Source organism: Ostrea edulis, chromosome 2 (assembly GCF_947568905.1).
Source record: "Ostrea edulis chromosome 2, xbOstEdul1.1, whole genome shotgun sequence".
In the NCBI taxonomy this organism is placed as follows: domain Eukaryota; kingdom Metazoa; phylum Mollusca; class Bivalvia; order Ostreida; family Ostreidae; genus Ostrea; species Ostrea edulis.
In genome coordinates this window covers 73018319-73041030 of record NC_079165.1, presented here as the reverse complement: position 1 = coordinate 73041030, position 22712 = coordinate 73018319, and the positions used below count along the sequence as shown (strand labels likewise).

Below are 22712 nucleotides of genomic sequence, written 5' to 3'. Positions count from 1 at the left end.
TCTTTTTGGAAACGCCCAGTCAATCTTCCTTATACACTAGAACAACTGGTACAAAATAAAGCATAAGAAAGAATGAAAATTAAAACAAAATATATTACTTATATGAAAATTCTATCATACTACCCAATTGAATATAACGTGATAAAGCTATTGGGTATAAATAACGTTAAAGACACCAGTATCTAAAATGCGCCATGAACCTACACATAAGGATAATGATATTTATCAATACTGCAGATTTCACAGCATATACAGTGTATGATAGTGTGTACATGTACATATAACAGGAAGGAAGGAAGTTCAACGGATCAGACTAGGATTGGAACCCGGGCTCCCTGAATTTGTAGTCAGGTGCTTTACCAATTGAACAATCTGGCCACCGGCGATTGAACCCATCTGACCGCTAACAATCCCTCCTTGAAATTAATGTCTTCATACTTTAAGACATCAACCCAGGATTGCTATCCCTTGGCAGGCATTTTAACCTGTCAGTTCCAGGGACTGGTCACGGTACCAAATGTAACAGGAGAGAAAATGTAAAGGACCAGATTGGGATTCTGACCCGGCCCCCTGAATCTCTAGTCAGGTGCTCTATCAACTGAGCTAACTGTCCACCGGCGATCGAAACCGTCTGACCGCCACGAGTGCATGAAAACACACACACACACCTGTTTATATTGTTAGATAATGACATAATTATGCAATATTAAAAACATTTATGCACTCCCCATTTTTCACGCATAAGTTTGAATCCAATAAGTTGTATGGCTCTGGGAAAATTTATCAAGAACAGAAAACAGAACACCCATGGGCCACATTGCTCACCTGAATCATCATAACCCTGCTGTTTTGATTTTATTTCAATTTTTATTCCATGAAAATTGTTGACCCATATTGTGGCCCCAAAGGGTTACGACATAACCAAACTTGAATTCACACACGAGGATGCCTAAATACCAATATGACGAGCATATTATTGCTGTTCTGGAAAAGACCAAAGCCACAAGATCAAATATAATTCGAAATGAAAGGTCTTGGCATAGATTTATTTAAAAATATGAAAGCTCTACCTTAAATAGTTCAGAAGACATTGAATAGGTTAGGTTTCCTTAATGTAGATCAAACTTCAAGGCCACAAGATTAACAAGAGACCCATGGGCCACATCGCTCACCTGAGTCACCTTGGCCCATATTTAAAGATTTTCCTTGTATATTCGCGCGTAAAACTTTGATCCCTAGCTATTGTGGTCCCATTCTACCCCCGGGGCACATGCTTTTTACAAACTTGAATGTGCACCATGTCAGGAAGTTTCAATGTAAACTTCTTTGGTCCAATGGTTCTTGAGAAGATTTTCCCTATATATTTGTATGTAAAATTTTGTTCCCCTATTGTGGCTCCATCCTACCTCCGGGGGCAATGATTTTTTTCAATAAAATAAACTTCAATCTGCACTATGTCAGGAAGCTTTCATGTAAATTTGTACTTTCCTGGCACAGTGGTTCTTGAGAAGATTTTCAAAAATGTTACCTATATAAAACGTAAAACTTTGATCCCCTATTGTGGTGCAACCTTACCCCGGGGGTCATGGTTTTAACAAACTTGAATTTGCACTATATCAAGAAGTTTTCATGTAAATTTCATCGCTCGAGTTCTTGAGGAAAAGATTTTTAAATGCCCCGATCCTATTTTTGTAATTATCTCCCATTTGAAGGGGATATGGCCCTTCATTAGAACAAATTTGAAAGTCCTTCACCCAAGGTTGCTTTTGTCAAGTTTGGTTGAAATTGGCCTAGTCAGGGGCGGATCCAGGAATTGTGGTTACGGGGGGGGGGGCACTTTATGAGACAGGGGGTCTGGGGACCGCCTTGAGGCCCCCAGTGGGTCCAGGGCGAAGCCCTGGTAGGGACCCAGTGGGGCGAAGCCCCCAGAAGCTCCTAGATTTTGCAGGTTTTATAGAGCTTGAAATATTTCTCCTATTTAGTCATTGGTACTATTTTCTATCATTTTTTATAAGGTGAAATTAATAAAAATGACGAAAAATTTTAAGGGTTTTTGGAAAAAAATCAAGTTCTCTCAATAAAGTAATTCAAGAAATCAAAAGATTTTGTTATTCATTTCTCCGGGAGTGGAAGGAATCATTGCTTCTTTTATCATTTAGTACATTTTTCTAAACAAGATGCCAAGATTTACCTTAAATTTGAACATTTTAGGGGGGGGGGGGTACGAGCCGGCTGCGCCCCCTTTAAATCCGCCACTGCTAGTGGTTCTAGAGAAGAAGTCGAAAATGTAAAAAGTTTGCAGACGGACAGACGATCAGAAAAGCTCACTTGAGCTTTCAGCTCAGGTGAGCTAAAAACTTTGGTACCATAAAATAGGTCTTGTACAAGGAATGGACATATGAAATGCAAGAGCCTATCATTCACTACTCAAAATTATGAGTAAGGTAAAAGTTTTAGATACACAGATACAACATAAACACCCCCCCCCCCTTGCATGTCAATATCACTATTCATGGTCCTCTCGTTCTTGAGAATACACCCACGGAAAACTTTGATCCCCTATTGTGACCCCACGCTACTCTACCCACATGGGCTATGATTAAAAGATTTGAATTTACATTAGTCAGAAAACTTGCATGTAAATTTAAACTTTTTTGGCCAGTGGTTCTCGAGAGGATTTTTAAATGACCCCACCCTATTAAACTTTTCTTGATTATCTCCCCTTTACAAGAGGCATGACCTTCAACTGAACATAATTGAAATAGTTTGAGCAAATAGGTTCTGAAAGAAAATAATGCTTTCTCATAAAATCAAACAAGTATGCCTGAAACATTAGTGAAAATATATCATTAATCATATTTTTGACTTAACTATGAAATCTGAAAAGATGCTGAAAAATTCCCTATAGAGTGTGTGAATTTCGGAGAAAGTTTTTACTGCTTTTCAGGGAAGGTAACTCATTCATGCCCATAACTCCCTTTAATGAAAAGATTTGGACATATTTGTATGAGGTCCTCTACATTACGATTTCACACCGTCCTGCCCATCCTTCATAGCAAGCAATTTAATTGTTGTGCACATTCAAATGAGTTAATACCAACAATTCAATTTAATTGTATTAATAGAATTATATTGTATTTCAATATCATAAATTCAATTGAATAATATCATTAATATTCGATTAATTGATGCAACAATTGAATTGTTAATATCTATAGTTGAGTTTCAAAAGATACCCATGTATATTAGATGAGATCCTGCATTCAATTCCTCGACTTTATATAGACAACAAGCAAATAATCTTTAGGGAGAAATTTACAACAATTCAGTATGACGTTTATTATTGTAATCATAAAACAAATCACAATTTCTTGTAACAGCAACATAGATTCTATGTTCAACAACGGATCACATTCAATATGTACATTTCCAGAACTATCAGAATGACTTACTGGACTTCTTAACGTTTTTAAGAATATACAGACTCGATGAGTTTAACAACCTCATAAAAACTAGAAAGATTTTGACAAAAAAGTTGTTCATTCAGAAGGAAGAAGTTTTCTGATCTATTTCAAAGTATATGAAAGTATTTGATTGAGATTACATGAACAATCAAACAGCATCTTTCACTATTTTCATTTCATGTCTAATTCACATTTCAGAAATAAATCACAATTCTTAAAAATTATTCACCCCTCTTTATATTCTTCTCAACAATTACATTTTGCTTTCATCCACTTTGATCCGAATAAAAATTTTCAACAAAAAAAAAAAAACATGGTAAAATAAATCACAAATAGAGAAAGATGAGAGATTCAAAATATATATTAAATGCAATGAGGGAAAACATCTTGACCCTGTGCAATACTTAGTTACCTACACTTGGTGACTAACTACTAATAAGGCATTATATTGATGAGTAATTGTCAAGTAAAAACAAGTCATGACGCTGGGCCTAACACAACTGAACAAGGACAAACACTTCTACAGTACTAAAAAAGGCTTCAGGAAAGAAACCAAATGGAAATTGGTTTTTAAAAAAAATGAGGAAACTATTATGAAGCTTCAATAATGAAATTAATGAAGAGAAAGAATAAACATAGATTGCACTGATTTTGTCTGTTCTGTAATAAAATCTTCTCAAAATACCAGGTACATCAATGGTTATAAAACTTATAGTGCTGATATGCACATTCTCTGTTGTGATTTTACAATTGCCATTGCTGAAGAAGAAAAAGAAAATACACTCATTGTAACTTGGAGCAATAGTTAACTCTCTGAGATTTATAGATCTCACTGAATACTAGCTGTAATAATGTAGCCCTCTCAGATTTTTTTCTTAGGGAGAGCAAAAACGTCAGAATAAAAAAAAAATCGGATAGGGCTACATATTGCAGTTAACTAAATACTGACACAATGAGTAGCCCTCCCAGTCTGCCTGTCCAATGAGCTTAAGAGATTTATTCACAAATATCATTGTTTTAACCCTCTCCCATTCAACTGCTTCTAACAACTAAACACGAAACAGTGTGTATCAAAACTGCATGCAGCAAGAAGATACACGTACCTGTCATTTATCACATTTTTCTGGAATTTCAGAATATCTTTCTTACATTATCTATATTACAACTGCCATTTTCTCATAACATAATATCTTTAAACAACATACAAAATCATCTATACTTAAATGTTGTAGGTTTTAAAATTTCACAATATTTTTACATTTAATTTATGTAAAATAATACATTGTATCTCTTTGATACAACCTTATAATGAGAATCTTTCTTACTAATGCCAAGGATAGTCAAGTCTCGTTCATACAGACACTTTCATTTTAGGCACAAGTATCCAAATGCATGAAACATCTAGATAACCGAGATATTAATGAGATGCAATAAATTGGTTCCCAAAAGAAATTGTCCAGAAACCTCATTTGGAAGCTGAAGCACCTGGATTGTTAAGAGTCCGGATAAACAAATCCCAACCACACATCCCTATGTCAGAACAGCCACAATACACTTGTCTGCTTGAAATGAACCTGGATCTGATTGTTTTTAACTTAAACAGCTTTTATGATGACCAAAAGTTGCAATACTAATGAAGCTAACATGCTATGTTTTCAACCCTCCACTCTCACAGATTTTTTTTTTTTAATTCTTTAACATACAAGTACGTTGTTACTGTCTATCTATCTATAAGGGGAAAAAATCTTGAGTATAATACGAAAATGATCTTAAATATGAAGTGCATAAAATCTTATAGGGGATTCAGATATCAATGAGAGAAATCACATGTATGCAGCACAAATATATACGAAAAAGTTGGAAACAAAATATTCATGTTCTGTCAAAGTTTTGATCAAAATAAATTTATCACTGAACATGTAGAAACACAACATAGGAAGAATCTAACTATAAAAACGGAGACAACAGGGTTGTCACATGAAGGAAACAACTTGAAGCTAAAACAACTAAGAGACACAAACAAGAACTCATTAAATAACAAACAACTCTAATAATAAATGTTATCTATAACAATATATATATATAATCTCGTCTATATCTGTATACTGTGTTCAAATCACAGAAAGAACTAAAAATAAAAAGATATTGTCCGAGATAAAACTCCATCATCTGTAAAAACAGACTGAGGGCCTGCCCTCCATCTTCCTAACTCAACAGATTTAATCTGTATTGGATACACCTCTCCATACTTTTCCCCCTTTGGCACTTCCCCGGCTGTTTATCAACCAACCATTTCATTTCCAGCACCTTTGACTACTTTTAAAGTTACAGCACATGACATTTGTACATAAAACATGCTTCATTAGAAGAGTCTAGTATTCTTTTTATATATGTGCCATATAGTTAGCTATCACCAAAAATTGCCATTTGAAATACAGGTGTTTTGTTTTTTTGTACAGAACAAAAAGCAAACAAATTAACACAGAGAAATAATTTGCACTTTGATTATAGAGACAATGTGACATATATTTGATCCAAGAAAACCGCTAAGTTGCAAGTAATTTCATAAATTGCAGTAGCACTATCATTCCATGTTACCCTCCGAGCGAGAAGGTAATGACATTTGATTATATCCTCCCGAATCTCTGCTGTCTCCACCACCAGATGGATCTGAACTGGAAGCCATATCCAAGGTTCTCTGTCCTGCATCTCCACAAGCTCCAGGTGAATTCTGGGAAGCCTTTTCAGCAGCTGCTGACTGGGCCATCATTTTCTGACGAACTTCCCTGATCTTTAATTGCAGACAAACTTTGCTGGGGAAAACAGAAGCATGCTCTGCCTGAAAATTTGCTGTGTCTTGGGCTACAAGGAAAACACAAACATCAGTATCTTTATTCAACATTTACTGTATGATTTTCTTTCAGATTGAAATGATGTATTGTCTATTCATGGAATATGTAGGGAAATAAATAAGTTACCTGAGGGAAATAACCCAAATTGTTCAAAGAGCTGCATAACAAGCTGCCGTCTCTGATCCAGGATTCGTCGAAGGGAAGAAAACTGTCCTGCTGGGGAATTGGGCGTCCGAGGGGAGCACGCAATGCTCCCTTCTCCAAAGTCCTCTAAATAATACAGAAAATACATGCAAAGTTGTTCATGTAAATAATGAAGATTCAAAGAACCATTTATTACTAGAGATATGAATTTTGGGAATAAAAATGAACATATTTCTTAAATATCTCACTACAATACTACGGAAATAACATAACCAAATCATTATATAGCCAGTATATAAATTATAACTAGAATTGTCTTAATAAAACTAAAAACCTCTGCGAATTTTGTTACTGGGAGTATAAGTAAATAAATCTGTGTCCTGGAGAAACTTGGTATTCATACGGGGGGAATTTTACCATCATCTATTTACCAAGATTTCATGACTATTGATTTGAGACTATTGACTGCAACTTCAATGTGCACATTATTAAAGATATGCACAACAGTGGCATCACATAGACACATGGATTATCATGATAACATTATGTTTCAATTTCAGGACATGTACATTATATTTTCAATACGAGGAATTAGATAGTAGGTTATATGATAAACCAATTGTTACATTGTACATCCATTATCAGGCCATAGTCCAAATACTTTTCCCTTGAGGTGTGACCAACCTGGTGTGCTATTACCCTTGGCCTTCAGCCTCAAGGACATCAGATTCACCATATTTTCCCTTCACAAATTACATGTATATTGCATATTTTTTCTAACACAAAACCGATTCAAAATATCCTTACCTGCACCTTGCTTTGATAGTGCTGACATTTGTTCAATATCAAAGTTTTTTCCAAAGAACATATTGTCCTCAAAGCGAGCACTGTGGGGTGTGCGGGGTGTGTTGGCCTCCGATTCACTGGACAACTTCTTATAACTAGGGCTGGGGGAAATTCCCTCCATGTCGGCCTCCCTTGGTGTCAGTTCCCCTGTCGCTGTAATAAATAGATACTACACTTTATAGGTCAAAAAAGTTCTTCATCCTGCATTCAAATTGGTGATAACTTAATGGCTTGCATTTTATCCACCTTAGCAAGTGATTTGCATTGTATATGATCTAACTGTAAAGATCTCCAAAATTTAAAAAAAGTTACGGGTAATAAGGTTCAAATATTAGCCTAATAATAATTGCATTGTTTGTTATCAAGGAATCAACTTTTGTACAAATTCTTCAGACTTATCTAGTAGGACTTCACGATATGCACCAATCGCTATATTTGATGACCTAGAATTTGTAAACTACTTGAAGAGACAGTTGTCTATTTGTGTATAGTTTCCAGGTCTTATACATTTCAATTTTGATGAAAAATCACCCATCTCAACGGTTTCCATGTTATTGGTGCCTTAGTATCTATCTGTGTATTCATGAAGTCACCAACTGTGATGACTCCTGTTTAGGGGGACTGCCATATAACTGTTAAAAGAACAGCACATTACCACTAGCAGGACCCCAACTGGGCAGTCTGCACTATAAATCTACACATTATGACTTCAGTGGACTGATAAATTGATTTCAAAATAAGAGATATTTCAATAGAAGCGATTTTAATTTAACCAATATTTTAATGCAAAGAAAATGAGAGACTGGGGCTTGGGGTTTTGTTTCACTTCAAAATAAGTGGAGTAATTAGCTGCAGTATAATTTCTGGTCGTGTTTATGATGTTATAAGCTTATACTCAAAACTGTACTTTGAATTTTATAGCTTACATAATTATCTAATGCCAATTAAATTTTTTTCATGACCTGACATCTTGAAATATATATACATATTTTGGGAACAATTGCTACCTTATTGCCCATACTTTTTCAAAAAATGAATTTTACTTTCGACAAGTAATCCTGGAAACTTACCGAGCGAGGACAAGTAATCCTGGAAACTTACCGAGCGAGGACAAGTAGTCTTGGAAACTTACCAAGTGAGGACATTTTCCTCTTGCGTTGCTTGTAGTTGCTGATGATCCCCCGGGGACTCTGGGGGAGGGGAGAATGCATGTCTGTTTCTTCTGGGATAAACTGTGGCAACTGATCAAATTTTTGTTCAAAATCTACCTTCTGTAGCACTCTGAAATAGTTATGCTTTCTGAAAAAAATCATCTCAAAATTCCTTTAAAATACTCAGTGGATAAACAGTAAAAACATCAATATTAACATGAGGCCCAAGGACCACAATGCTCACCTGAGCCGCCTTGCTCAAACAGAGCTGACAGTGACTCAACAATACACTACATATTGTATTGAGATGCCTACATATCATTTTAACAAATTGCAATTATGTTGTGGTTGGAAAGATCCCATAGCTATTTTCAGATCTGTTATCATTCAGTTCAAGTAATAAATTGTCAAAATATACATTTACTTTAAACCCCACTGTGAACCAGCTCCAAGGTCATGGAATGAAGACAATTAGAATGAGGACAGTTCAATGACTATATCCTTTGGGTTCTTAAATTAAAGATGTTTGTTAAAAAAAAATAGTACATAAAACATCAGCCTCCCATCATGACCCTCCCCATAGCCCAAGAGACATGATTAGAACCAACCTGAATCTATACAACATGAAGAAGCTGGCATATTAAATTGATAAATTGTAGCAATTTTTTCTTGAATAATCACACACACACACTATTATGAAAACTCTAACCCCTGTTTGTGGCCCAAAGACAGCATGGTATGAACAAATTTGAATTTACATACTTACATGAGGATGCCTGCATATTTTATTCAATATTTTGTATCCTTGTTCTTAAGAAGACAATATTACAATATGTTAACTTCCCTATACATTTCAATGTAGACTTTGAACCTTTATTGTGGCCCCAGACGTCATGGGAAACCAATAATAGTCTACACTGCGGATGCTTTTATATTAACTCAACCTGACAAATTGTACCTTTTCTGATCTTAATATGATTTTAAAGAGTCTTCCTATGTATCACCAAGTAAAACGTTGAACCTTTATTATGGCCCCAAGGTCATGTTGTGAATTAAACCTACAACACAGGGGGTTGTTTCCATATTGATCTGACACTTAACCTTTGTGATTCTTAACAAATCTTTCTATACATACAAGTACTTCTCTGAAAATTTTCAAAACGCTCATGGTTAAAGAAAATTTCTTGCAAGTCTTGGTTTTTCTGCTGTTGTGGTTTTTGAGCAGATTTTTAAGCACCACACCCGACCCTACAATAAGAATAACACACTTACTTCTCCATGCCATCCTCACATTTCTTCTTGAATGTGACTTTCTTGGGGCTTTGAGCCGGACTTTGAGAGGGAATGGCAGAACTCTGAGCCAATGAAACAGGAAGAGGTGGAGGCTTGTGTTTCTGATGTAAAAACATTTTGAAATGATAATTCATGTTCCCAGCTATATCTACTATAAAGTAAATTGTACTTTAATGGAGTTATTCATCTCATCATTACCACAGAGTGTACAGTCTATGTTAAACCAGTCACTTATGCATTTCCCCCATGTGTACCCGTTTTTAATTATGTCACAAAAGTTTATTCATCGAGACCATTGTTTGATAATTCATTTTAATTCTAATCTAGGGCCTAGTTCCATCATCAACCATCGTAGATGTCTAGTTGACTTCCAAAACTTAATTGTGTATGCCTAGCTTCCGGACCTTCAGTGCGCATGTCTGGTTACTAAAGTTCAACCTCTCTGCAAGCATAGGTCGCTGTGTGGTAGACCAGACATGCGCAGCGACATCCCTTCCAGTTTCGACCAAAGGCAGTTCGATCGTACTGCGGTTCAACTCTACTTACTTTAGTTGATGATCGACCTAGGCCTATGTAAAGGGAGATGAAATATTTTCCCAATATGGTGGACAAAAATTGGTTTCTGAACCCCTTCCCAAACTTGCTGGTTATGTTGTGAGGCCCCCGGAACTTACTGGTCGTGGACTGAGAGGAGTTCCGACTGGTGTGGCAGACGAGGGTGCAGGCATGCTCTGCTCCTGCAACGTAGCATGAATTGGAGACTTCTGTGTGAAATGGGAGCCAGGTGATTTCTCCTCACTAGAATCTGGCCCAGAACTTCCTTTAGAAGACTGTAATTACCACACATTGCAACTTTAAAAATTGTACAGAATTCCAAATTTTCTGCCATTTTTGATTACAAAAAAACCAAACAAAACCCAACACATTCTGGTTTGAAATTCAAATTACATCATTATAATCAAAGACCCAAAAATTCAAATCTTATCTTCTTGATGAAGCATCACGACCCATTCAGATTTGTTTCTTCTTAAGTGTAAATTTTATGATGAGAATCTTTATATTTTGGGGAAACTTGACTGGGTTACCTTGTAATCAAACATGACATTGATATATTACAACATATCCTTATACATCCTAGTATAAACTGAAAATGTCTGAAAGTTTCAAGAAATGTATATAAACCCGACCTTCCTCTCTCTGCGTGGGGCAACAGCTCCAGTTTCCACGAGCTCTTTGTATTTTCGTCCCTTGCATGCCCTCTCCTGACGTACATCCCCATCGTTCTTCCTCTCCTCGTCTGCTTTTAAATCTGTTGCTTCATTCATGGCAGAATTGTCAAGGACCAGAGGAGAGGGCTTCTGAGGCTTGTGTTGACCGGTCATTGTCTGTGGGCTTCTGTATGATGGCTGAGGACTGGGGGCTTTTGGAACACTGGGAGTGTTAGGGGCCAAACTTGAAGAATTCCGTAAGCCTTTAAAAATACAGTACATTTATGAATATGAAGAAAATTTTCAAATAAAAATTTCAGAATGAAGACACTTGCACATTTTCATGGATTAAAATTTTCTTCTCTATAAACCTTTCTATCAACAAACAATTTGTAACTCACCTTGGGAGGTTGAAGAGGTTGGAAAACTCTCAGTAGCCACAGGAATGTTAGCTATTGTAGCTTTCACTTTCAGAGGTCTTGCATTCTGATTATTTCCTGATACATAACCTATGTCATTCTTCTCTGTGGTGATAGCTCCTGGAACCTTGGGTGTTGGACTTGGTGCTAGATTAAAACAGTATATATTTAGGTCAAAATCGATGATTATACCCAAACTATCATTTGAATAACATGTAATCAACATGCAGTGTCATGTGCGGTTAATTAACAAAACCAGAGTTGTTGTTTATTCAACAAAATCAAGGATCAAGGAATTAAGGCCATAGTTTTCTATGGTGTGAATTTCGACAGACTGAGAAGTGTGGGGTAGATCGGATATTTTCAATGGTGTGAATTTCGACAGACTGTGAGATGTGTGGGGTAGACCGGATATGAAAATATACCACATGGTCTACCATTATGTTTAACAGAGTGGAAAATTAGCGTGATTGCGATATAAATCAGGTAAATATTGTGCTTGAGGCTGAAATTTTAACTGGAGTATTCACAATTTTCCTGTACGAGATACTCAACATTTCTGGAATCATTTTCAAGACTAGAGGCTCACTTTCACATATCCCGAGTATTTGGCATACCCAAGTTTAAGATAGTGCCTGCATTAGTTCAAAACTTTAAAAGAATTGCTTTGCACAATAAATATTGTGATTTATTTAATGTCTTTCAATTTTCAGCATTATTGTACAAATTATAGGAGACCTACCACTTTATCACTTGCTTTCTTTTCAACCAAACAAGCATTGCATTGTTTAGTTGAAAGTGTATATAAATGCTCTTCACAACAAAATATTTTTATCATTCTTAAACAGATTCAATGTAATTTTTGATGAATAATAAATTATAAAATAACACATTGTATTTTAGATTTTTAACTATTATCAATTGTATTTTACAACTATTAAAACCATACTTGATATTCTTAATAATTAATTCTAAATACATGTACAGTCAACTCTCGATAAACCACCACCTTTTGTTCTGTTGAATCTATGGTGTTATAACGAATTTGGCGATGAATTGAATTTCTGCCATCGTTAGGTGAAAGAGTTACTTTTCTTGTATATGTAGGAGTTATCTTTCCTTCACGTACAAACTTAAGGTAGTACTCTACATCGTCATAATGGCTGACTTCCTTTAAAAACATGGATGACAAAATCGATATCAGCAATATTTGACTTTTCCTTTTCTATTTAAATACCTAGCCGAGTGGCTCAGTAGGTTAGAATACCGACTGCTGAACTGTAGGTCGCAGGTTCGAGTCCAGCAGGGGTTTTAAATTTTTTTCAGATTACCTTCTACTAAAACTGTATTTTTTGACAAAATAAAGTAAATTTGAAAATTTTCAAATTCAAAATATTTTTGTACATATCCTACACTTTTCATCTACATCAAATTTCTCTGGTGTAGCATACCTCCTTAATGTAATTTCTTGCAATCATTTTTCCAAATTTTCTAACATGATTAAAATATTTTTATTAATAATAGGGCTTCATTTCAAAACAATACACATACAAGACACACATACACAGTATGTTTCAAGTTATTTAAAAATCTTGTCCAGTGTCGGTATTTAGCGCACCGCATGGCTGTTTCCTGGTAGGTGAGCCGTCAATTAACTGGACGAAGATTAACAAGTATTTCACCCTTTGCAGCCAAAATATCACCCATTTTCCTCCTTTTTATGGACTTTTCCCATAAAACAGTAGAATAATTGGAGATTTCCTGTTGTGTACATTTCGGATGGTTTCCATGGTATGTAATAATTTACTTATTTTCTGAGAAATTCAACAGAAACCTCTTTTGTGGCGAAGCCATAGCTAAATTGAAATATTTTTTGACGAGTTAAAAACAACAAGACTACGGTTCATATTAAGTAATTATCTTGTTGATTTAATACTGGGTACCTTCTGCTCAGGTGTACGCCGGAGATCGATAATGACCAATTTCACGCATCACTGATCATGTGCACCCATGGCGGTTTATCGAGATAATTAACACTTTGATATAGACTTTTGTTATAGAAATACTGTGGCAAATGGCGATAGCGAATTTGACGTTTTAACGAGAATTTTAAGTAATAGGAAAAACATTCTTAGAAAAATGCGGCGTTATAACGAAAATGGCAATGAATTGAGTGCCAATAATTCAAAAATGAACTGTAGTTATTTTCTCCATTGTACAAACTATTTTTGTATACTATTTGCGAAATGCATTTACTGCAAAAAATAGGCAACATAGAAAATATTATACAGAGATCTCATAAACAGGCTCATTCAAAGTGAACATGTTTGCATTGCCCATATCCTTGTTAAACCAAATGCATATAGAGGGGATCTTTAAAGAATTGTGTAATAATTTAATTGAATTGAATAAAAATCATAATGATAAACAAATTGAATTTTAATTACATGTATGTCTCACTGAAAATTCTGACAAGCACTACCTGAATAGTGTGTTAATGTACAGCACTACCTGCATAGTGTATTAATGTACAGCACTACCTGAATAGTGTATTAATGTACAGCACTACCTGAGTAGTAGACAAGTTTTCCTTGATTCGTTGTGATCGTCTGCTGCTGTGGAATGCTCTGAGACAGACCTGGGCTGGCAGCAGGGGACCGCACGGCATGGGGCTGAATTAAAACCTGCTGCACTCCTCCCTGATTGTCTACAAAATAAAGTATCAAGCATTCTGACAAACATCCGCAATGTGACGACCAAACTCCTGTAACAATCAGCGATACTTTTGACATCGATCCAATATGGTAATGCTTTAAAGGCTAAAACCTTACTTTGTTGGATAGATCCCACATAGGTTTGTATGTAAGCTGGCGAGACAGCTGGCGAGGGCGAGGCCACCGTTGCTAAAGCCATTGATTGTGGAACCATCACCCTAAAACATTCAAACATCTTTCAACCCGGCTTCTTGATGTACAATGTATATAACCCGGCTTCTTGATGTACAATGTATATACAACCCGGCTTCTTGATGTACAATGTATATATAACCCGGCTTCTTGATGTACAATGTATATATAACCCGGCTTCTTGATGTACAATGTATATAACCCGGCTTCTTGATGTACAATGTATATAACCCGGCTTCTTGATGTACAATGTATATACAACCCGGCTTCTTGATGAACAATGTATATATAACCCGGCTTCTTGATGTACAATGTATACAACCCGGCTTCTTGATGTACAATGTATATAACAGTGGATTTGAAATGTGGAAACAGATAGTTTTGAAATTTCTGATAAGAAGAATATAAACCTTACTTTTGCTGTGTGGGCAGAAACTGAAACCTTGGCTGCTGTTGGCCTATGGTTTGGTACTGCCCCCCTGGGGTCAATACTTGACTGACAGGGAACTGTTTGGCTTGCTGCATTTGAGTGACCTGCTGTAGCTGTGTTGTGACCTGTCCCTGACCGGCTAACTGGGTGGGAGTGTGGGGTACAGCAGTGGGTATGTGGGTGGGGGTCTGTGGATGAACCTGAAGCTGTGTGATTGAGGTGCCTTGGGTCTGGCTCTGGAGTTGGTTAATTGTCTGTTGCTGTTGTTGATAGGCTCCCAGTGATACGACTGGCTGGGCTAGGGTTACCGTGGGTAACTGATGAGATGTTGCCACTGCTCCTGAAATTTTAAGGTTTACTTTAAAATTGCACAAATATACTTTAAGGTTTATTGATCCTCATGTGATATCATAGGTTTTTGCAAAATCTTTATTTAATTAAATTTTGCACATGATTGAAATATATCTTTCAGAGGAATTTTATTCACTGAATAAAATAAAATATTTGGTAAACTTTTGATACTGAAAAAGTTTTTATTTTCCATAGATAATCAATTATTTATAATTTTAAAAATGTTGTCAAGGGCAATAACTCCTATGCTGGAATTTCCTCTACTGCACGTCTATGACACAATGATTTCACTAATATCCACAATTAATTTTTATATATCTATGAATTATCAGATTTCTTTAACTGTTGACATTTAAAATTTGTCATTTCAACAAGTTCTTATTAATTTACATCATTCTCTTTAACGAAAATGTGCGATTTTTTAATGTTGATATATGCTTCTGTTTTTGTATGTCTGACATCTTTAAAAGGGTTGCAACATACATATTTTCTTTGGTTATTGGTTAGATTAAACTATATTGAGTGGAAATTAATACAGTTTTTCCACTTCTAACCATTGATATTGATAAGTCACATGAGGATCGACCCACCTTAAACTAATTTAAATGCAGCCCCCCCCCCCCCCCCCTTCTGATTTAACTAAGTGTAGGAATCAAGCATTTTATATGTCATATAAAATGCTTAATTATGTTCCCCAAACAAAGTTTGGGAACATATTGTTTTTACTCTGTTTCTTATTATGTTCCCCAAACAAAGTTTGGGAACATATTGTTTTTACTCTGTTTCTTCTTATTATTATTAAGGTCTTCCGTCTCCTGTGGAAGACCTTACTATTATTGTTCGCGTTCTTCTTCTTCATTATTATTAAGGTCTTCCGTCTCCTGCGGAAGACCTTACTATTATTGTTCGCGTTCTTCTTCTTCATTATTATTATTATTTTCCTTGGTAGTACACGCGTTTTTCTCAGCCATTTCTCGATCGATTTTCACGAAATTTTCAGGAAAGATGTCTTTTGGTGACGAGACTTTGCTTGCAAAATTTTGTGCATGACGTCACTTCCGGTCAGGAGTTATCTCTCTTTTAGTGACTTTTTGAAGGGCCTTGTTGTCCACACATCTCCTCCGTTAGTTTTGAAGCTAGAGTCTTGAAATTTCTACACAAGATAGAGTAAACATTTTAGAAGATTTGTGGGGGATTCGATTTTACCGGAGGCGATTTGCCTAAACGCTCGCCTGCACCTGAAAAAATGGATGCCAAAATTTTTCGCCGATTTCGGCGATTTTTGACCTTTGATCTCCAATATCTTTTTTCTTGCAAATATTTTGTTAAGACATGTAGAACAAAAGTTGTGCACATTTACGAGATCTTTTCGAAAATATCAAGATTTAGGGGCTAGCCCCTTAAATTAGGGATCTAGAAAGGCTCAAAGTCTAGATCAAATATCTCAAAAATCGTTAATATTTTGGTATAAGTCAAAGAACAAATAATGTTCATCTCAACAATCCAAATCTATTCATATAAAAATTTAGGTCATATGTTACGTAATAAGGGATTTTAAGGGCCAAAACCATAAATTTTTTACCCCTTGTATCTCGAAAACGACAAATATTTTGAAAAGCAATAAAGAACAAAAGTTGTTCAGAATGATGATCTGAACAATATGCATATTTCGTTTTTACCCTATGTGGCCCCGTTAGGGAGCTACAGTTTGGCCCCTAAAAATTACTTCTAGAAATAACTCGAGAACGGTAAAGAATTTCTAAATACTTGTTGAACAAAAAATGTTTGAAATGTCATGACCTTTCTTACGATATCAAGCAAAAGGGGCTGACCCTTTAAATTAGGGGCCCAGAAGGGTCCAAAGGTTAATGAGAATATCTCAGAAACTATTAATATTTTGTAATAAGTCATTGAAGCAGAAATGTTCATCTAAATGAGCTTGTTCTTATCAAATCAAAAAGTAGGTCATATGTTACGTAATAAGGGATTTTAAGGGCCAAAATCATAAATAATTGACGCCTCATATCTTGAAAACGACAAATATTTTGAAAAGCATTATTGAACAAAAGTTGTTCAGAATGATAATCTAAACAATATGTACATTTCGTTTTTTCCCTATGTGGCCCCGTTAGGGAGCTACAGTTTGGCCCCTAAATATTTCTTGTAGAGATAACTCGAGAACGGTAAAGAATTTCTAAATACTTGTTGAGCAAAAACTGTTTAAAATGACAAGGCCTTTCTTACGATATCAAGCAAAAGGGGCTGGCCCTTTAAATTAGGGGTTCAGAAGGGTCCAAATGTTTTTGAGAATATCTCAGAAACTATTAATATTTTATAATAAGTTGTAGAAGCGGAAATGTTCATCTCAACGAGCTTGATCTTATCAAATCAAAAAGTAGGTCATATGTTACGTAATTAGAGATTTTAAGGGCCAAAATCGTAAATATTTGACGCCTCATATCTTTAAAACGACATATTTTTTGAAAAGCATTATTGAACAAAAGTTGTTCAATGTGTCATAACCTATCGATCAATATCAAAAAATGGGTCTGTGGGCCTCATGGCTCGCCTGTCGATTTTTGTCGATATCAGTCGATTTCAAAAACTTGTAACTGGTAAATATTTTGTAAGGACATATTGAACAAAAGTTGTTCAGTTTATCGAGATCTATCGATTGATATCAAGAAATAGGCCTATGGTCCTAATGACTCGCCTGTAGAGTCGATTTTTTGTCGATATCGGTCGATCTCAATAACTTTTTACAGGTAAATATTTTGTAAAGACATATAGAACTAAAGTTGTTGAGTCTATAGAGGGCTAACAAATGACATCAAGAAATAGGCCCGCGGGCCTTATGGCTCGCCTGGAGAGTAGAATTTCAAACGAATTTCACCGCAACTTTGCTTCAGAAGCTTATGATATGAAAAATTGATTATAGCTAAAGTGTCTTAAAGTCGGAAACTAAATTGGGACTCATTTGTCTTTTTTTTTTTTTTTTTAACTCCGAGTGCATCAACAAATCGGACGGAAGACCTACTCGTTGCTCGCAACGAGATCGTGTCTAGTTATTATTATTATTATTATTCTTTTTCTCCGGTACTTTTTTGTCCGGTAGTGTTCTCAGAAACTACAAAAGGGATCGATATGAAACTTTCCAGGATGATAGTATAGCGTTTGTAGATGTGCATAGTGATAGTCATTTTGTTTGCACGTGCATGCACGCGCGCGCACGTGCATTGCAATTTTGGTACAAAAAATGGAAAATCAGAATATTGAAGGAAGCGATATAAAACCTAAATAGGATGATAGTATATCATTTGTACATATGAAAAATAATAGTTATTTTGCCAGCACGCGCACGCATGCGCGTGCACGCGCATTACAAAATTTGTACGCTAACTTTGGAATCAGTCTAACTTTTTTGTTGTTCATTGAAATGGCTTGAAATTCATATCATAGGTAGATATTGAGACCCTTAACTGATTTACATGGTCAAAATTACCAATTTGCACGCGCATGCACGTGCGCTTCATTTTGATTGGATAATGCTAAAACGTTTGTAACTATCTTATTTATGAAGCGAATGAGATGATATTCACAGCATATGTAGACAATATGTGTATCTATATGTTGGTGTAACAAAAAATGCCAACGCACACGCGCATGCGCGTGCAACGTTTTTTAAATGTTCAATTTTTAAAGGACGATAACGTTTTTGTTTTTCATCAAATTCTATTCATATTAGGGGTTTAGATGTATCTTGGTACTCCTTACAAATTGCTGTGGTTAGAATTACTGCTCATCACGTGCATGCACGTGTGATGATTTCTGATTGGACGATTTTAAAATCGCTATAACTTCCTTATATTTGGTGGAAACGTTATGAAATTCATACTGTGGGTATATGATACAAATGCCTGTTGAACGACATCAACAAAAATTCGGAATCATACACGCGTGCGCGTGTATGCACGTGCAACGCTTTCTTTCATTTCTTGGTACTGAAATGACCATATTGAACGTACTACATGTAATTAAAGGCTAAAATAAAATGATTTTTTCCTATAGATTCACAAGGACATCACTTTTTAATTGGGGGAGGTTTGGGGAACATCTGTAACGGTCCCCGTTACAATTAGAACTAGTTTCTTTTGAAATATTACGTTCACAAAGTTTAAACATTTCAATTTTGACAACTTATTAATCACGGGCATAACACAAATTAGCAACTGATCTAAGTTATTTTGTCAATTCTGTGAATTTCCCCCCCGGTTTCATGATATTTTGATTCTAACCTGCAGGCAGGGGGGAGGGTTGGTTAACGATCTGATACTGGGTCACAGCGACCGGCAGACCTTGCTGTTTGTTGGCATTCAGCACTATCTGTTGTTGTTGCTGCTGGGGTTGGAGTAGATTTGCCTGACCCTACACACAACAAAATAAAGACTCAATTACAGATTTACTGCACCCTGCCTACAACAGAAACAAAATATTTGCATATTTGCTGGACCCTGTCCACAAGATAATTACATATTTGCTGGACCCTGTCCACAAGATAATTACATATTTGCCTGATCAAAACAAGGTAACTGATATATAGTATAATCATTTTTTAAAAAGTAACTTGATCTAAAGTCAGATCACATGAAGTTGACAGACACAGATCATCAAATCTAACGGAAAACAAAGAGTCGAGTTAAATATAATAATCTGCACTTGTCATCAATCAACTCTTCAGACCAAGTTACTATTGTAATGATAAATTTCATAAATACACATTTATATGATGACAAATATATTCTTAATAAGTCAAAAAAGAAAGCAAACATAGTGAAATGTTTTAAATTGCGTACACAGCTTTGTCTGTGATGCAGCCAATCACTTTCCATAAAAAACATGCATTGATACATTGTGATGTCATCAATTTCAGAGGATGGTGATACAGATTTAGAAAATCAATGTGGTGATCTGGAAAGTCGGATCACACTCAGTGAAATCAACAGTATTGACACACAAAACAAGATTTGTCCCAAAACAACATATCTTGCTGGGAAGCATGACTACTTAACCTATCCCATTTGGTTGAGAAGGTTAAAAGGTCAAAGTCCAAAGTCACTAGGCCAAAGGTTTTGGTACCATATGAAAGGCCTTGTCATGAGGCATCTATATGTGAAATATCAAAGACCTATCCCTCTTGGTTCAAAAGACATAGCAAAGGTTAAAGATTTTGAAAAGTAGGTCAAAGTCCAGCATCACTAGAGCTAAGGTCTTGGAATGAAAAAAAAAACAGTTGGTCATGAGGCATGATTTATATACGAAATATCAAAGCCCTATCCCCCTTATTTTCAAAAAGATATAGCCATGGTTAAAGTTTTTGAAAAGTAGATCAATGTTCAAGGTCACTAGGTCAAGTGTCTTGGTAACATATGAAAGGTCTTGTCATGAGTTATCAATATGAGAAATATTAAATCCCTATACACCTTGGTTCAAATGAAATAGCAAATGTTAACATTTATAAACTGTGATGCTGGGACCATGACAATAGCTCTCCGGACATTCGTCTGGCGAGATAAATATCATGACAATAGCTCTCCAGACATTCGTCTGGCGAGATAAATATCATGACAATAGTTCTCTCAGGACATTCGTCTGGCGAGATAAATATCATGACAATAGTTCTCTCAGGACATTCGTCTGGCGAGATAAATATGATGGGTATATAACATAATTACAGACTTACCAAATTCTGCCCACAACTTATAAATAAATGAGATTCTGCTCACAACTTATAAATAAATGAGATTACAGATTTGCCAAACCCTGTTGACACTACAAATAAATGAGATACAGATTGTCTTGATTTTCATCAAAACTGTTTCCCCAATTGAAAAAAAACAAGAAATAATTTATGATTTATAATTTTCATTGATCAGACTAGTTCAAGCTAAATTGCAGTTCTTCCAAGTATTACACGTATGTGTCAGAATAAAGATTTGATTAGAAATGAGACAAGAGATTTAAATACAGAAGATTGATACTATGTAGCAAGAATAACATGGAAAATGGTTTCCCAACCACATGTATGGTATTCGTTTTGTTCTGAAAATCTAATGAACATAGAAATTTTCTTGCAGTTCTGGCCTCAAGACCATTAACTAAGAACAGCCTCAAGTCAAAATTTTGATTACTGACATCTTTAGACTTATCTAGCACAGATGGGTTTTCTTTATTAAAAAAAAAAACTATTGGTTTATGAAAAAATAAATGCAAACATACACTAAAAATTTTGGTTTAAGAAAATTATTTAAAATATTAATTAGATTTGAAATTTAGACTTGGCCTATCCTCACTTTAAGGTCTTGATCCAGGGAATCTGATGATTTAAGAACATACATGTATAAAGCTTTGTATACTACAGGCTAAGTAAAGACTTGCATATTTTCTGACTTAAGATAATTTGTACAATCATTACCCGATTTGATAATCTGAAAATAACATTTTATCTATATTGCTCACACACCCCATCCACCCCCCAAAAAACATCAAAAGAGTCAGAGGCAGGTATAAACCCTAGTTTGTACCTGAACAAATTTGACTGGGCTTATCTTGATCCCTGATCCAGCTGAAGCAAGCTGGATCTTTTGTCCAGTTTGAACTGGCTGAGAGGGCTGTAATGGTGGATAATGTTGCTGGTGCATCTGAGGTGGAAGTGGAGAATGTAAGGGAGCCTGTGATTGGTTACCACCAAAGGACAACTACAGGTCAAAATGAAAAGATGTAAGATGACAAAATGAGAGCAATATGAGGCATCACCAAACTGTACTGGCAATGACTTCCACCTAATAAAGACAAGCTCGATGAATTACTACTGAACATTTGTTGTAAAATTACTTATTACATACATACAAAACTTCAATCCACATTAGAGAGCTGCTAAAAGTTTATAACGCTGTTTTAAAATTCATTTAGCATCATTTGAAAAATAATTCCTGGTATGTTAATAATAAATGCATTATATGAAAAAAGGGGGAGGGGTGGAATAAGGGCTGTTCCAGAAATGATCAAATGGGGGAGGGGGGGGGGGGGGTCGGGCGGCAAACGATATTTTTTTCTTTGGGTGGTTGTATTTTTTCCTATTTTAATTGGTCCGTGGTTGGATGTTAAAAAAATATTTATTATGGGTAGTGGGTAGTTACTATTGTTTTATTTTGTGCCACGTGGGTGTTGAGTTTTCAGAATATTTTTATTGTCGCTCTTGTCGTGTTGGTTACAAAACGTCGGAGGGAAAATTGAAAACGTGCTTTCGAAATGCTGCTTTCGAAATCGGAAATCGGAAGTAACATAGAACTATTCAAGTTGTCGCTCTTTGCAGTGCATAGCTTTCCATTACGGCACTCTTCAAATTAGAGGCACATTTAGTAGGGTCCCTTTGGACGTGATGGCGGCGAACTCTGTTCTGTAGATTATTACAGTTTACAGTGCATCGATTTTGGAAATATTTTGAAACCCAATAGGTATTCCGTTTTCTGATAAAAATAGGTAAACCTTAGTTGATTTATATGAGGGTACCAATGCGTTATATTTATCAGTCGGTGTGATGGTGATATAGAGGCCTCCGGGCGCGGGCTCCATTAAAAGACGAACGATT

General features: G+C 35.7%; 1 protein-coding gene across 7 annotated transcripts in view; it reads right to left on the bottom strand.

Annotated features, from left to right (window-relative positions):
• Positions 1-3324: 3324 nt before the first annotated feature.
• LOC125667418 (protein capicua homolog) overlaps positions 3325-22712 on the bottom strand; it is a 45121-nt gene continuing 25733 nt past the window's right edge. For 3 of the 7 annotated variants that reach the window (XM_048900923.2, XM_048900922.2, XM_048900925.2), the window contains 13 exons: positions 21646-21819; positions 19360-19489; positions 14699-15053; positions 14209-14309; positions 13947-14084; positions 11360-11524; positions 10938-11221; positions 10425-10580; positions 9730-9851; positions 8439-8605; positions 7268-7459; positions 6443-6586; positions 3325-6326 (listed from right to left, as the gene is read on the bottom strand). In XM_048900923.2, coding sequence (XP_048756880.1) covers positions 6049-6326; positions 6443-6586; positions 7268-7459; positions 8439-8605; positions 9730-9851; positions 10425-10580; positions 10938-11221; positions 11360-11524; positions 13947-14084; positions 14209-14309; positions 14699-15053; positions 19360-19489; positions 21646-21819 — 2406 coding nt within the window. In that variant the 3' untranslated portion in view covers positions 3325-6048. The remainder of the gene's footprint in view (positions 6327-6442; positions 6587-7267; positions 7460-8438; positions 8606-9729; positions 9852-10424; positions 10581-10937; positions 11222-11359; positions 11525-13946; positions 14085-14208; positions 14310-14698; positions 15054-19359; positions 19490-21645; positions 21820-22712) is intronic. The other 4 variants (XM_056157205.1, XM_048900926.2, XM_056157204.1 and 1 more) reach the window with 3 other exon arrangements.